The sequence below is a fragment of the Oryzias melastigma genome, linkage group LG11 (genome assembly GCF_002922805.2).
Source record: "Oryzias melastigma strain HK-1 linkage group LG11, ASM292280v2, whole genome shotgun sequence".
NCBI classification, from domain to species: domain Eukaryota; kingdom Metazoa; phylum Chordata; class Actinopteri; order Beloniformes; family Adrianichthyidae; genus Oryzias; species Oryzias melastigma.
The window spans coordinates 12,896,380-12,914,163 of NC_050522.1; the positions used below are offsets into that span (position 1 = coordinate 12,896,380).

At 40.1% G+C, this 17,784-nt stretch overlaps 1 protein-coding gene across 1 annotated transcript in view; it reads left to right on the forward strand.

Annotated features, from left to right (window-relative positions):
* Positions 1 to 459: 459 nt before the first annotated feature.
* pvrl2l (PVR cell adhesion molecule related 2 like) overlaps positions 460 to 17,784 on the forward strand; it is a gene marked incomplete in the record, with an annotated part of 338,435 nt that continues 321,110 nt past the window's right edge. Inside the window, 1 exon segment of the mRNA XM_024294289.2 lies at positions 460 to 1,082. Coding sequence (XP_024150057.1) covers positions 995 to 1,082 — 88 coding nt within the window.

The following is a 17,784-nucleotide window of genomic DNA, read 5'->3' on the forward strand; positions in this document are numbered from 1 at the left end:
TTTCTTACTTTCTTAATGTTAGATAATACAAATACAGACTTTTATTTAGAAGTGGCTACTTGAATGTTGTGAAATATTTTATAGCTGTTGAAACTATTGGGAGACAAAAAAAAAAGATTAAATATGATTGAGGACAAATGTAAACATGCTAAACTTATGTCATTTGATAAGTATTTGTGTTTACACAAATGTACACAAAGATGACGACTATCATAAAATAAGAAACTATCATAAAAAAGAGGCATTGTTCACAAGATTTTTTTTCCAAAATATTTTTTGCTTTCAGTTCTTTGTATTGGATTTACTTTTCCTATTTTCATATTTGGTTTGCAAATTAGGGGTTGCTTCTGTTTTGCCATACACCTGTTTGAAAGTCTCTCTATTAAAGTGAAAGTGATGTCATGTTCTGACTCAGTCTGAGGATTACTTTATGAGCAAACGGATTGTATTCTTCGTTTCTTTTCGCTCTTCCTCGTGCGGACCCGCACACGCCCTCCCTCCGTCAGGTACGCGGGCGCGTCTCCGCATCAGCTGATCTTCCCGCTGCTCCTGTCAGATCAGGCTGCGATCAGCGCTGCGGCTCGAGTCCTCTTGGTGACGCTCTGCTGACATCACACTGATACTCCCTGCTCCTCTCAGCTCCGCTCCCGCATCAAACACTCGCAGCTCCGCCGGCTCTCTCACGCACTCCGTCCGGACTCTGCTCCCGCACGCAGCGGTCGAGACGAACCCTCAACCCGCTGAGGGCGCTCGGAGGTTGGGCCACCTTGGGACGAGGGGCTGGGCTCTTCCTGTCACTGACTGACACACTCCGGAGGCACACACACGCGCGCGCTCCGGGTTAAAGGGAAGGACAAGCAGTCAGAAGGAAAGCAGGCTCCAACTTGGCTGATTTCAACGACAACTGTTAAGTTTGTTGGCGGCGTCGGAGAAGGAATAATTCGGAAGGACACATCTCGCTTCTGTGGATATTTACGTCCACGTTGTTAGAAGAATGGCAGGAGGGCAGCGCGCGCGCTGGCCGGGGACTCCGCTGACCAACGCTTGGCTCCTGGCGGCAGCGGTCCTCCTCATCACCCAAGGTAAGACCACATGACCCGAGCTGCCCGACAGCCGCCAAATGTTCCGGATCTTCTCTGCTCCGCGTGCGCTCTGACGGCGAACCGTCCTGCGCACTTTCCGAGTCCGGTGTGGCGCGCGGGCGCTCCGCGTCACGTCTCCGTGCGCCTGCTGTGGACTCAGACCTGTTGTAAAACTTTATTGTCCAGTTTTTTTTTAGTTGGAGTGAAGTTATGCGGGGTGTGGCTGAGTGGTTTCTGTTCTAATACATGGCATTCCGTCGGCAGGTGACTGTTCAGGAAAGCCTAATCCTGCCTGAGCCTTTTACAAACCCCCTGCTGCACGACTGACCTGTAATCTGTGTTTACCTGCTGGGAAGTGTGCAGTGCAGGCGCAGACTCGAGCGCAGGTCTGACTGCTTTTGGAGCAAAGATTCAAATTGCTCTTCATTGTGCAGAGCAGCAGCGCGCGCTCGGAGCAGAAACACGAGATTAGCGCGGCTCCTGGTCTGCAGGTGCCCCGGCAACAATGAGCGGGAGCTTGTCAAGAGCCTTTAATGAATCCCTGCGATGATAATTGGAGGATGGATTACAGCTGCGCGTGATCATGGCGGGAAATTTTCACCCCAGACCAAACAGAATTCAAGCCCATTAAGAAAACATAATAAGTGCTATTATGACCTCATTGGAATTAATGAATGGAGGGCTGCAAACAGTTAGAAATGATACATTAGAATACATAGAAATGCAATATTCAGTTTAACTCCTGCAAACTACCTAACATTGGGCTGCAGCAATCCTTACAAAAATCTGTCATCCCCTTGTTTCCACTTGGATGCAACCCGGATCATCTGTCACCGCTGTCCCCAAATTGTCACCAAGGAAAGGGAAGATGGGTCATAATGGAGGAGGGAGAGATGTCATCCCCAGTGGATGCTGCTCCCAGATCAAACAGAATGGGAGGGCAAGTTATTTCTGCAGATGTAGAGCCCCTGCTTTGCATTTTTTTTTTTCTGTAGCATCTGTTGCATAATAGGTGATCTTATGTGGGTGGGAGGGATTTTCGAGTTCGGTGGTTGAAAACGTCCGAACTGACGGTCACCTGGATTGTTAGAAAGCTGCCAGATTGTCATGACAGCCCCCCCACAGGTTATGAATTAATTTGAACAACACAAGTTGGAGGGTACGACCCCCACAGACATGCAGCTACTTAAGCAGCTGATATTAAAATCTCCATATTTTACTGACTTGTTAACCTTTTGCTTCAACCTGTGTTAGTCTGATTTCTGCATGTTTACCTGTTTAACACGATTGTGCAGTAATGTGGGGAACGAAGCGGCACTCAGCAAGAGGCGTTAATGTCAGCGGAGAAACAATGATGTTAAAAGAACCTTGTTAACCTTGAGTGAAAAAGGCAAAAGCGAGCTGAGAGGATATCACTGTAGCAATGATAATTAAGTCACTTCAGGTGCCCTCTTCTCCTCTGAGACTTTGCTTCCGTCGGCTGGGTCCTGCACTGAAATGTCAATGATGAAGAGTCCCCTTGATGGCTCAGTGGAGAAGAAGGACTGATTAGCTTATCTGAAGAGCAGGTGGGCAATGATTATCATCCTCATAGCTGATTATTTTCTGCTTTGCATTGCGGCGTTTTATTGTTTGCATATGTTTAGCAGCTGATTTCACCTCGGATATCCTCAACTTATCAGAGTGAGGCTTACAGTTAGGACATTCAGCCTCCAGAAATCCTCCTATCTTTTCTCTCTTTTTTTTTGTTTTACCCGCCTCCCAAAGAGTAAATAAATAAATAAAATATGCAGAGTTATGCCCATTGGACACATAATATCCCACTTGGGCACGCGGATGCATTAGCATTCCTCTGGGGGAGCTGAAAATGTTGCAGCGGAGGAAAAAAAAGATCCAGACAGCTTTTTATTTTTGCCAGAAGGAAGGATGGACGGGAAAGGGAGACACTTTATTGCTGTAATTAAAACCCACAAACACACCAGAGGACCAAATGCACATCTGCGCCTTGCCCCGTACAACCTACTGTCCACTTTGGCTCTGATTTTTTTTCACTTTGACAGATTTATTGGTGGATTAATGACTAGAGGAAGAACATTTGCCATTTTTCTTCAAGAAAAATTAACCTTTTGGAAAGATGCATATCTCTTTATGAATCTGATATTTTTTATCATCTGACACTAAAGCGGAAAAAGGAAAATATCCTTTGACGGTTGTGAAAAGTGGGTTATGGCTCAAGGGTCGTTCCTGCTTGTGTGGGAGGCAGAAAAATGGACCCACTCTCTGACATATGTTTCATCTATAGCGGTTGAACCCGTGGAAGTCATGTCTGAATGACTCCCCTCCCTGGCGATTCTCCAAACAAAAGGTGGACGGATCAGCGTTTGCCTAAATGAAGCCGTCTTAAAATAGAAACACAAAGAGATGTTGAGTTCATTTGGCTTCCTTGGCTCTTCAAACGTTTTTTTTTTGTTGTTTATGCCAGAGCTGTCTCCATTTCTGGCTTTTGCTCCAGTAAAATGTCACCCGTTCTGATCCTTGTTGGTGTTTGAGGGAGAAATCGAGCACTCTGGGCAAAAAGAAAAATAGTGGGCAGACTAAGTGCTGCATAAAAGTAGTGAATGTAGCTTGTGGTGTTAAAGCACCTTTAGTGGTCAACATGGGGGAAAAAAATTAGTCCATTTATCATTTCAAGGTCTTGCATGAGTGAAGCCTAAAGGGATTTTAAGATGTTATATATATATACATAAGTTACCAAAGTCAAAAATGAGGAAATTAGTGAATGAGGTATACAAAAATGGCTCATGTCGAGCATTATGGGTAGGGCTGCCACAATTTGTTGACTAATCGACTATTAAAATAGTCCACGACTAATTTAATAGTGGATTAGTCAATACTTTATAATATATGGAGTCGGAGTGTAGTAAAGTTGAAAGTTTTAATGACATTATGCTACCTTTGTGGACTTTTTTGGTTTTTATTAAGTTTTTTTTTTTAGGATATTTTGGAGTTTAGCTACTGTTTAAGCTATATGCTTGCTATTTTGGCTAATTAAGGATTTAAAAAAACATTTTTTAGCCTATTTTAAAGTTTAGCTAATATTTCAACATGCTAGCTATTTTGTCTAATTTAGGCTTTTTTAAGGTTATTTTGGAGTTTAGCGAGTATTTCAGCTACATGCTAGCTGTTTTGGCTAACTTTGGCTTTTTTTTTCAATTGTTTAGGCTAATTTGACATTTAACTAATATTTTAACTGCCTATCAGCCTCAGCGTTTTCATCTATTAGCCTCAGCAATTTCAGCTATCAACTTCAGTGTTTTTAGCTATCAATTTCAGCATCTTCAGCTATCAGCACTAGCATCTTCAGCGGTCAAATTAATTTTACATCCTTCACACTAGCTTTATCGCAGCTAATGCTATATATCTAGTTTTTAGTTAGCTTAAAGCTAATAATGGTTAAGATGTGTGCTTTACATTGAGTTGCATGACCCGATTAGTCGACTAATCGGAAAAAATAATCGGTGATTAGTCGACTATTTGTGACAGCACTAGTTATGGCTCTCGTTGTTGTCTTGAAAGTTGATTTAAAGTTCCATGCTCACTCCAAATGTCAGTGATTATGTGAAGCTTCTGGATGCTCAACATGAGCCTGTATGGAGGCGTTGTAATGATGTGTTTTTAGCATGTGACATTTTAATCTTTTCGTTTGTGGGCTTGTTTATGCTTAAAACTTTGCAAAGTGTGGGGTATTTTTGAGACATCACCTATAGCCCGGAGGGGTTCTGTGGACTGTGATTACAGTGTGAAGGGGGGAAAAAAATAGACCCAAGCTGGAGCCGTGTTTGGACCAAAAAAATTAGCAGTTCTGGGCGTTGACCTCCTAGAACTCAAATGTCAAAGGCTTTTTCCGGTGATAATCACCCCCTTGAGCGCAAACGATTGATGCTAATTTGGAGTGTATGAGTGACTCACATCAGCAAAACTCCATAGTAATGCTGGAGGCTGTCCGTATTAAGGCCAGCTTGTTATATCTTTGTCAGAGCTGCCAAGTGTGGTGATGGTTCTCGCCCAGAACACGACAGTATCAAGCTTTGCTGCTTAATTACAGTATTTTCACGGCAAAATGACAGACTTGGACGTGCAGGCTTGTGAAAAACAGGGAGGTGTCAATCACATTAATGCACGTTTCAAAATAAAAAAGTTCTCATTAAGAATTCAAATGAAGTAAATTCTCTCTCAGATGAATTCTAGCATTTTTGTTGTTGTTTATTTGATCAAATCCAGCTGAAATGCAGCAGGGTTTTGTGAAAAACTCAGTCCAGTCTTTCTGCTTTCATCACTGTTGAGAGGGTTGCTTTACAAATCAGATGCACTTTATTGATTGATTATGAACCAGTTTTCAAAGCCAGTAAAAGCAAAAACTTTGTGTTATTGCATTTACTTGTGCACATTAGACGCAATATTTCAGCTGTATTCATGCTGCAGGCAAAAGTGAAAAAAAATCTGTTTTTTTCTGCATGAAAGAATCCAAATAACATAAATTATATATTTTTAAATTTATGCTTGAATCCTCAGTATTATAGACCTTTGTAAAAATATACAGTTTTATATTTTATTTATCTTGTTTGCTGCAGTCTGAACAGACATGTCTTGTTTGTTGGTCTTTCAGATCACTGTTGTGGCAAATCCGCTGTGGAGTTTATTGGAAACAGACATGGCAGACGGCAGTGAAGCGGCAGCTCAGTGGGAAGAGTTTTCAATTTAATAAGAACTTGTAGAAACAGCTGTATTCCAACAAAATTTTGAAACTCGTAGTATTACCATACTATTTATTTTCAATATTTTTTTACTTTCAATAAAAATGAAACAAAAAAGTGCAAATGCTGAAGTATTGATGTTCTTTGCACCCTTCATAGTGGAATTTGTTCGTCGGGACATGAATTGTCTCCCATTTCCTTGCTCGGTACAGATGGATCATCAAAAAAATTGCATTTATTTTTGCTTGATTTTGGTTTTTCTTGCACTCTTTGCAATGTACCAAGCTGACCTCTAATGTTAACTTGTGTTTTATAAATAAACTCAAATGAATAGGGGTAGGACAAAATCAAACCAATTTCCCCTCCAATTTAAAAAAAAAAAGAAACCGTTAAAAAATCATTTTTAATCACAGGATTTTAGCCCACGGGCCAAATTCCTCTGGTGTGTGGGACATTCTGACACCAGGCAGCTGATGTTGTGCGTTTACATCACATGACAAAGCTGCATTGTGCTTTTTAAAGCATTTTTTAACTATAAAAACAGCATAATGTGTATTATAAAAACAAGCTTTATAAGAAAAGCAACAATGACATTTCAATAAATGCCAAATTCTGCCTCCAAAACTTCATCTGGGACATTTTCCTTTGTGATTTTGACTGTTGGGGGAAGAAAAAAAGACAAGTCAGTTTAGAATAATTAATCTTTAGGGATTCTCAAGGATTTCAGATGCTCTTGTGGGCAGAATCTGCTACTGTTTGGTTTTGTGTCTCGCCACACACTGTACAAACAAACCGGTTAAATCAGTTTTTTTTAATAATGTGTGTGGTCCAAATGTTTAATAACTGCTACAATATTATAATGGGGTCCAGACTTTAGAGCAGCAGATATTAAAGCCCAGAATTAAAGATTTTGTTTTATACTAACTCAAACTAACCATAGGAACAAAAAATATCCGTAGCAGAGCATCTGATGTATCTTGGAACTAATACACTAGGAAATGTCCCATCATGCACTTTGCAACATTTCACAGGTCATTTCCTAATAGCAGTGCTGCTGGAGAGTGTTGTGAAGTCTGTCTTTGAGAGGTGATCGTTTCATTGTCAGGTATACGTTCTCAAGTAAAGCAGAATTTAAATTTAGGCCACAAAAAATATTTTAGTAGTCGACTAATCACCGATTATTTTTCCAATCAAGTCATGCATAAACTTTTTCTCAAAGTTGATGCTAAGATAACGCTTTGCTGATGTTCATGTAAGCTCTGTGGAGAAAGCGGGTGTGTGTTTACGTAAGGCTGGGGGCGGAGCTGTCAGAGCAGACTCTTCCCGAAAGGGGCTGTCCTCACTCTGTGACATCAGCATGTGAGGATCCGGTCGTTTTCGTGGGTATGGGAGGGGCTGCTATAGGTTTTTAGAGGATTACTCAAAAATCCGTGAACGGATCAAAATACCTGAAGAACCAACAGTATAATACACTTAAAAACTCAATAAGTTGATTTTTCATTTTATAAATTAAATGAAGACGGCATCTTAAACAAAGGAACTATTTTTCACAAAAAGATAAACTTTTGGTCTCACTGACTCAAATATAACAAAAGTGCATTCTGTGGTGCTGAGTGCTCACAACTGCGAAATTCCCAAACAATATGGTGTTCTTGCTCGTACCCACAAAAGTTAGCATTTCTACATGTCTTTGCAGAAAGACTTGATCCCTTTTGAGAGCAGATGTTCACTTCAGGAGAATAATTTCACTCCGATGAGGTAAAGTTTGCAGGGATGCACAGAAAATATTTAGCTAATAAGTGTGCTTTCTGTTTAAGGTAGTGTTAGCTTAGCTTAGCTTAGACGACGATCTCTCTTCAGCGTTATCATACTCAGTCCCAACGTGCTTCCTCTTCAGGTGTCCATGTATCACCGTAGTGCTGCCCGGAACACAAGTTCTGCCTTGGAGAGATTGCTTTGGACACTTTTGTCTTATATTTTATTTTTTTTTTGTTTCACACTGTCGAGCTCCGTTAGCGTGTTGTTATGGTACGTGAGTCTTTCTATAACTTCCTGTGACATCACTACTGACCTAGTTTAAAGAGAATGGCAGATGTGGCATTAAAAAGTGCACACTGTAGTTCTGAGGAAAAAAAAAACAAAACTATTTTATAGTAATAATTAATCAACTAATTCCTTGTTCCAAGTTTAAGGAAATCCTTTGCAGGCTTTGATCAAATGTTCATTTCAACAGAAATGTTGATAAACTGCCAACTTCACATCCTGGAGTCGTGTATGATGCTGTTGCAGCTGAATCAAAGATGCTTTTATGCTGCTCTTCTCTTTGCAGCTCTGGAAGCTGGAGGTAGAAGTTGGCTCGACGGACCACACTCAGACTTTGTTGTTATGGATACAGCTTTTGTTTCGCATCTCTTTGTTGCAGAACTCTTTTTATACTCCGAGCTTCTTTCTGTTGGGTCCATCTTTGCCGTGACTGGAATAAGACGGCTCTCGGCGAGCTGCACTGCCGAGACTCCAGAAAGCTTTTCATTCATAAATCTGTACGCCACCAAGCCTGTGTGTGCTTAGTCAGCATTTTTTTTTTTTGCCCCTGTGTTCAAGGCCTTTTGTTGGAAAATGAATTACTCAGCAAATTTGAGAACGCATGCCTAGAATTAAACCGTATCATGCCTAGCACCTTGGCAGTCCTTTGTGGCTCCCCAGCAAACAGGTGTCAATGGGAAGAGGGATTGCAGAATGCAGCAACAGGAGCAGGGCCATGAATCACAATGGATGTGATCCAAGGATGCCGGAGAGAAGTTGTAGCTTTCGGCTCTCCAAATTCACTCAGATCTCCTCAAAGTGCACAGATGCACAAAATCCTCACGGCCTTCCTTCCCTCATTCGCCTTTTTCTGCCATTCGTGGTGAAAAGACGTTTAGAGGGCTCTTTCCTACGCAGCTCAGGTTTGCATTGTCTTGTTCTTTTATTCATCAACCCTTACCTCCTCAGTCTTTCACACTGTTGGGCTCTTAACCCTGTTTGAGCCCGCCAGGCTGGCTGCTGCTCCTCGCCGGCTCCGGAGTGAGGTCCCTTTTGTTGGAATGGCTCTGTGGAATTTAAAAGGGTGCCAGCCCTTCCCAGCCCTCCTCGTCCTCCATCCATGCATGTCACTGCTCTTGCTTCTTCCAGGTCTCATTGTTTGGGAAGGAAGGGAGCTGTGAGGAGAGTCACAAGTGTGAAAATGTTTACACAAGCATTGCTGCCCTGTCTTCCTGCTCTGGCACTCCGGAGCTCCTTGGTTTTTACAGACTCTTTCTCTTCCCATCTACTCTGTTTCTTCTCCTCACAGAGTTCACTGGTGACAAAAATGGAAATTTCTTTTACCGTTTGTGTGGGAGTTCACTGGTGGATCAGGCTGCAGAGTGACTTTGTGACATTTTCTGTTGTACCCATGTGGGCGATTAATAGGCGCCGTAACATTTGTTTGCTCCCTTTGCATCATCACGGAGCCCCAGGCAGGGATTTCTCCAGCAGAGAAAAGAGGGTTCAGAAGGCAGCTTCGCTCTAAGAGGGTTTGCCACAGTTACCAAATCTGGAACTGTTGGCAGCAATAATCTGCAATACTTGCATCAGATGAAAAAAAGACAACATCTGTGGATGATGTGCAAATGTGAATATGGCCATTTAGAGTGTCAGTGACATTACAGAGAACTTACTGCTTATGCACCAAATCTCATTTCAGGCATTTGTACTTATGGTTTTAATTGTGTTAAAGAGTGGTAGTATAAATGTACAGAAAAAAAAGAGTTTAAAATGAAACATGAACAGGGTTCTTTAATTTTGTATCTAAATTTAGACAGGTGCAGTCACAAATGCACGGTGATATTGCCTGAATAATGGTGTATTCACACCGGATGCAGGGCGTCAGGGCAGGGATGTCAAGTTTTTATGTTAAGCCAATGCACGGATGCAATCTGAAGTCTTGTGGCATGATTTGGGCATTGGGCACAGCACAGACTCGGCTGTGGGCATGTGGTGTTTTCAGTGACTCGATCAAATAAACATTCAAAATGATTTTCTTCCTGAACTTCACTACATTTTCTTAACCCGCTGGGGCCACAGGGTTGCCGGCGACTGTTCCGGGCAACTGTTGGTCAAAGATGTCTAGGCACCGCCTTGTTGTCTGGTTCTCTTGTGGATCAAAACCTGCCGGTGTGAATGCGCCCTTAAAGAGAGTTAGGTTTACTCGCAAAAAGATTACAGTAATCGTAAAGCAATCACTTATGATTTATCTTTTTGTCCAATCAGATATGAAAGCTGATCACATCCAGTAGCGATCGAGGTGATTGGGTGGAAAGTGAAACCGTTTCAGTTCCTGGGGAAGTGCTGATCCCAGAGGCACGAAAGATAAGAAGCCAATTTCCTGTCCTGGCTCAAGTGGCTGTGCTGGAAAGCCAAGGCCATTGTGGATTGTCTCTGAAATGGGACCACACTATTTATGGACCTTCATTCTCTGGCTTTTAATAGCAAATATCCTGAGGAATGTCAAAGATACATTTTGGGTAAAACTTTCACCATCCTCCTTTGACAACTAGCATGAATTCTCCTACAACCTGCTGCAGAACTTGGTCTGCTAATTCCAATTAGATGATATACTGCATATGACAGTTTCAGATATGATTTCCTGGAAAAGCCTCAGTGGTTGTGCGCAGCTTTATCTTTCCATATTTATGACTATTTAAATATTAAACAGGCTGTAATCATGTCTTTGCCTAGACCAATGGGATATAAGAAATCTCTTCGCAATTAATGGAGTTTCTTTTCAACCGAGCCAATGATCAAAGTTGTCTTTAACATATTTCTGCTAAAGCAGAGTAGAAAAACTTCATATTTTACTGCCAGAATAAATTTGTGCACTCTGGGATCAGACCCAGCAGGATAATTATTGTTTCTTTTAGGGAAATAAAGTTAACAAAACCCTGAAAGAGTTTGGGAAAATGGGAAACAAAAAGCATGCTGGGTAAGAAAATGTTGTCTGGCTTTTGTTTTACAAATGTTTATTTTTTTTCCAGATTTTCAGGTAATTCTGTCTTTTAAATTGCTTCTTATTGTTGTATCATCATTAATTTGAAGCAACATTTTGTAAAAAACTATCAAGTGTTAAATAATGTGACACCCCTGAGGAAAAAAAACAGTTTTAATTATTGGCTGTGAACTGGTATAAAAGATATTAGATACATATTGAAAAATCGATCGGGCAGTGAGAGTAACAGCAGTTTTGGTTAAGGATGTTTAAAAATAGACACGTATTGAAAATCGATGGAGCCACTGCAATATTGTTCAAAAACCACAGATATGAACAAGATTATGTTGATTAAAATCAATCAAGAAGTAAATAATCAATTTCTGACAAACTGCAGAATATTTCAATTTTTTAAAACTCTTCAGCTCTGATTGAGCGTTGATGACAACACTTTAATTTTGTTCCTGACCCAAGTTTTTTCAAAAGCCAGTCATTTTGAAGTTATTTTTCGTTCAGAAAAGATGAAATCAAATGTTTTCTCAGACTTAACTTGTTCATTATCTGTCTCAAGGATTTGTTGGTTATTTAAAGAGAACAAAACCAGAAAAAATGACTAATTATTATTCTGCTCCTCCAGTCTCACTAAAGACAGAAACACTTTTCTTGCTTCCTTTGCAGCTTCAGCATTATCGTCCAAATTGACTGCACACACACACACGGGTTTGTGTGTGACTGGCAATAATCTTGATCAACTGCTTCTTTTAGACAGCATCGTTTCTCATTTGCATAATTCCAGTGAGCTTCACTTCTTACTCCGTTTGACCGTGATTAGCGTTCAGGCTGCAGCACATTTCCATGTGAATCCCTCGCATATTATGTGGAATATCAGTGTCGTTTAAAGGTACAGCCCACATTGTGCGGCGTTTTCGCTTTGCAATCCACGCCATATCTAATTAGATCCTTTTTTTGTTGTTTTTCAATGAGATCAATTCAAAGCTGGCAACAAATGAATGGCTTTTTCTGGCAAACAGTGGTTGGTGTTTTTTTTCTCTCTTTTTCTAACAGAAAGGGACATGAATGTGACAATTAAGACTGTCAGGCTGCATATTTCTGTTCAGGAAAATTTCCTGGCACAGACCTGCATGTCTTCCGCAGCTGTCAGATGGAGAACTGACAGGAAACAGTCCACATTTTATATTAACAATGGGACACGGGTTCCTGTCAGCCTTCATTAGGAGACTTTGACGTATTGTCTGCTGCTGTGACAGGTCACTGCAAACACCAGCCTGAAATCAGAGAACAGGAAACAGCATCAGACCTGAGCTTCAAATCAGTTTTGTGGGAATATTTCTGATGGTCCAATTTTGGAGAATCTACAACAGCATTTGTGTCACATCTCTGACTGCAAGCTGTGTATGCTCTGTACCAATTTCTCTGATTAAAGCTCTACAGATGGATATGAAAAACCTACTTCCACAAAAAGTGCTACTTTCAAATCCCCCCAAAAAAGAACTTTTTAGTGTGACAAGATAAACAATTTTAAGATGTTTTTAGATGTAGTCTTTTTAGAGGGATGTTTTTCTTCTAAAACTGTTAAGGAAGTCCCGTCTACCTCTCTACAAGCGAGTTCCCGCGCTGCTCTGCCACCAGTGTTACGACAACCAAGCTGAAAGGTGGAGATTCCGGTCTAACACGGGAGAGAGAAGGCTGCAAAAGATGGACTCTAACACCTAATCAGTCTCTCAGTGGAAGAGAACAGCACAGCAGGAGGCATTCAGCTGTTAAGAGGCTCTGTACTTATACCTCGGCTCTTTAGAAAGCAAAACATTAGTATAACAAGAAGGAAAAAGCAGGTTTTATCAAATCTGTTTATTATTTAGGGTGACTAATCCGCTTAGAAATGTTACCTCATTAGTCCCACCCGATTGTCTTTCTGTTGCAAAACACAAGTTTGCTGTAAATTCATGTCAACTGTTATTTTCAGCTCTTAATACAAAAAGAAGTTAATAAAAAGCTGATTAAAAGTTTGATTTCAAATGTTTTGCATTTGTAAAAATGTCATTATATTGGATATAGTTTCTGCAGAGCGACAGGAGTTCATTAGAAATTCACTCTTGAGTTGTGAGTGTACTGTTTACTGCTCGTTTACATCCCCTCACAACTCCAACTTAACATTAACGGTGCAATAAAAATGGCGAGCAATAGTGGAGTTGTCCAGCCGTACAGTTTTGTACAGCTCGGACGAGGAAAACAAAGACGTTCATGGATCGATGCATAAAAATGAAACTTTTTTTTCCAACTGCATTTTGTTTTCTCTGTTCCTGATTTACAATCATTTGAATGGAGAAATACTCAAAAATCCAGTTTTGAGATCAATTTTCTTTATATATTTCCTCTATTATGCTAAAAATGCTAAAAGAACACGTTAAAAACACAGTTTTCATTGGAGTAGGTCTGTAAGATTAGAAAAACTTCTACATCGATTTTGGCTAAAAAAAAATGCATAATTGTAATTAAAAGACCACTGGGAATAGGTCAAAACTTTCAAATGAAGGATATTCGAGAGACTTTTGCGATGATCTATTCTTGAGGAATCTGAGATTGCCTAACATCCTGTACTTGCAGTGTTTGATCCCGCTCTTCAGGATCGTCCATGTGCTTTTAATAGGTGGTAGTAGTCAGCACACAGTGTGTGTACTAAGCCGTGCTGCTGTTAGTCATGCAGAACGAGGTCTGGTATTGTTCTGCTGAAATAACCACAAACCTCCAGGGAAATGACTTTGCTTGGGTGGAAACATAATTCTGTCCAGAAACCCAGCATACTACCCTCCTCTGCATCAACCGAGAATCAATAAATGAGCTCATCTCTCATGCCTGTTGCATTTCTTCTTACTATCACTCCCTTATCTCCTGTGTTTTTTCCTCAAGTCTTCTACTTTGGTGTGCTGCTGCTCATCAAAATGCGTACGTATAGTCGGAAATGTCATGGTGTGTTCAGGAACTTGAAATCAGAGTGACTGATGCTTAATCAAACACACAAGGCAGACCTGTCTTGTGAATGAACCCCTGGGATGAGTAACAGGCTCCAGCTCCACACGTGTTTTTCTTTAGGATCTGTTTGAGTTCATTTATGGTACTTGACACCACGACTCCAGTGATTACCATTATTATGACTATTATTTTAATGACTGCAACCCGCAGCTCTATTATATAAGTTAGAGGGGTAGAAAAAAAGTAACTAATGTCATCGTGAATAAACATTTTTAAGACTCACTCTAATGAAAATTGTGTTCCTGTTGCATTTTTCTCATGATGGCGGACACATATGGAGAAAATGATGATTACAGCTGGGTTTCTGGGTATTTCTTTATTCAAATCGTGGTAAACCAGGAGCAAATATATATATATATATATATATATATATATATATTTGTAAAAGCTTGTAGTTGTTACAACTCTTCTTCTTTTATGTATTGACTGTTCAAAAATGTGTAAAAAATTGAGTGTAGACTGGTAATGAGTCAGCGCACACTAGAGACGGCTGAAACATATCCTGTTTGTGCTAGCATGTAGCTTACCTGAGACCTTAAACTTTTTATCTTGTATGAGGTGAAATTGAAATTCATGTACTATACATGTAAAATTTCAATTTCTGTGAGCGGACCATATGGCGAGCATTAGCAGTACCATACGTGACGCATGACCAGCACTATCACAATCATTAGTGACAAACCTACTTCCCGCCCACAATTTCTGATGAAAAACTGTCACTTTGGAGAAACTTTGTCCCAGAAACCAGTCATGTTTTGATCTAATTGGGACTTTAACTCTACGGGGAACAAAAAAGTTGGATCGTTGAAGAAACCTGCCCATACCCGATCTGTATCCTCATCCCCTCTTCAGGCCTGCATAGCTCAGGGGGATATTAGCTGCTAGACCTCAAATTAAATATGTCTATGTGAGTAATATGGCCACATGTTCTCCACTGAAATCCACAATGTAATTTTCACTGATGGATCCTGAATCCTTCTGTCCTGATGCTACCATAAATAACCGGAGCACCCCCTCCCTCCCCCGCCCCGTCCCTCGCCTCTATCTGGTGGCTGCAGCTAAACCTGATAAATTGCTTCGACATCCTTCTCTAATTTAGCCCCTTGATTGAGAGATTCGGAGCGAGAGCTCCAGAACAAGCTCTGTCTTTCTTAATTTCTTTTCCATTTTGACACATCAGGCAAAAGGGAAAAAAAAAAAGTCTCCCTGACTCCTCCGTCTTTATTCTCATAGTCACGTCATTATTCACACAGTTCACTCAGTGGATTTCTCCAAAATTGAGTTTTCTTCCATACAAAGGGCTGGTGATATATTTTAACTTTAAACCTTTCAGTCCTCCCGATGGAATCGGACATGCGGTCTTTTGGCAACCAATGAGCGTTTTCATTTGCATGATAGAATTACAGAGCTCATTGAAAGGCAGGCTTTTCTATTTTCTTCTTTAATATTATATCATTGTCAAATGACTTGAGATATTGCCTGGTGCTCCTCTGCAGGCCCTGTGGGCTCTCTCCTCCGACTCGTTTCATTATTTTTTTCTTCCCTGCTGCTTTTGGTGGAAATGCTCACCTGTCACTCAGCCAGAAGTATCTTTTTGGCTCTTTCTTTCTTCCTTCGGTGGGAACAGATGATCCAGTCCTTCACAATTAGACCAAATGAAAGTGCAAAACAGATTAGTGAGGCTGGAGCTGCTGCTGAACATCTGTCCTCATCGCAGTCCACTTGCGTCACCGTCAGCATCATCGGGTTCGCTGCGAGCCGCATGATGATGCCTCCGTGTAAATGTAAACAAAACAAAACCGTTTCCTGTGATTCACATTCGCTGGGTGAAGTGCAAACTTGCAGGAAGAAAGGGTAACAGCAGGTGGCCTTACATCGCAAGGAAGCATCAGCTCTGATGTGCTTCACTTTTAGAAAGATTAGTGGACGCTTTTTTTCTTGCTAATTTGTATTCATTCTTGTGAAGAAAAAAAGGAAGTTTTAGTCATAGATTCTCACTTTGAGCTGCTGCTTGTGAGTGTTTTTTTTTTTTTTGGCACTCCTGACAAGTTCCCTCTGTTAGCTGCAGTGATACAACTGCTGAGAAGTGATGAGTGAGGATGTGATTCACTGTGACACAAACATGCACACAAACACACAGTCTTTCCTGTGGAGGCTGCTATAGGGGGTGTATTCAAACTGGACACATTCAATTCACTTAAGGTGAACCAAAGTTCATTTTCCCTGATAATCTGGAACAAATTTTCAGTCTGAATACGCCCAAGTGGATCCTGGTCTGGGACCAGGAACCACTCTCGGACCCATCTTTTGAGGTGGTCTTTGTTTGTTTCCTTTCAGACTGAAGTTCACTCTGAGTTTGTCACAAACTCTTATTAGCGAACCTTGTAGCCGTAGCGTCCTTAATAACCATCTTGCAGCATGTCTCCGCCGTACCAACGGGACAGTAAAAAGTGTTGAATCTGGAATTCAGACAGACATTTAAAATTGGTCAGTGAAATGAAAGGTCTGAATAAGTGAAGTATCTTGACGAAGATTTTCGGACTGCATCACCTCCATTTTTCTGTTGTTGTTTTGACCCGCCCCCATAACTGTTGGCCAATGATTGAAGAGATCTTTAGTCATGTGGCTTTGTTCAGAAATCTCTGGTAGATCCCAGCCTGAATACAGTCCAAACGTAAGATTTAGGACTCGATCCGGACCAAGTTGTTTTGTTTTTGTTGTATTTTGTATTGTTCCAAAAGAAAACGAGAAAAAAGTTTAAAAAAAAAGGCATGAACAATGTCATTTTATAATAATATCTGCTCCTACCAATCGCAAAATAACGATAACAAACAAGAAACGAGACAAAAAAATTCAAGTACTTCTTACTGATCATCACACCCTAATCCAGTCCGATTAAACAGATTCAATCTGGAACAAGTCATTTTTCCAGTGTGAATGCACCTCAAGTGGACTCAGTCCGGATCAACAGACATTTCCAATCTGAATACACCCATAATCTAGAATAAACTCACGTGAGAAAAAACTGAAAACCAATCAAAACATTCTTAGTATTTCATACCACTTTATCACTTCAATTTTTACAGATACATGTTTGTTTTTTTAATTGTTGTTTAAATTTCACTTTTAAATAGTTTCTGAAATAATTTCCTTTTATTATCTTTGCCTTCATAATCTGATCCCTGTATTTACTTTATGTTGTTTTTTTAATCCATGCTCTAATTTGTCTTATTTACAGACTGTTTGCAGACGCGTCTTCAATAAATATGCATCGCTTCTCATCCATTAAATATTTCTGCTTGCATTCCATGTTTTGCATGTTTAACACGACAAGTTCAGTTATGTGGGAGTCTTTAATAAATTATCTAAAAAAAGAATAAGAATATACAGAGTATATGATATTTTTCTTTTCACTGAATTTCAGCACTTAAATAGAAAACTGTCTTTGTGATGTTAAATCCTCACTCTTATACTGTAAGGCTAAGAAATAAACAAAAATTTTTTTAAAGAAAGAAATCAATAAAAAAACATTTAAATCAATTTTAAAAGTTTTAACTTTACTGCGCTTCAGTTTACCAAAAAAATAATAATAATAATAATTCTGCCTTAAAAAACAAATATGTGATGAATGAGGACATGTAAAAAAATAATAAATAAAAATAGTCCAACATACCACTAATAGGGATTTATGCAGCAGCTGCCCTTTCCTTTTCCTCACGGGGGAAACATTTGAAATAATATCTTTCCAGCTGCCAACCTCTGCTTTACAAAGACACAAATGTCCTGATTAAAAATAAAAGTAGCAGTCACCAGATATTTTTTTTTATTTTTCTTTAGTTATTCTGTTTTCTGTAAATGTGTTATGCAGCAACCTTCTCATTACCGAGCCAGA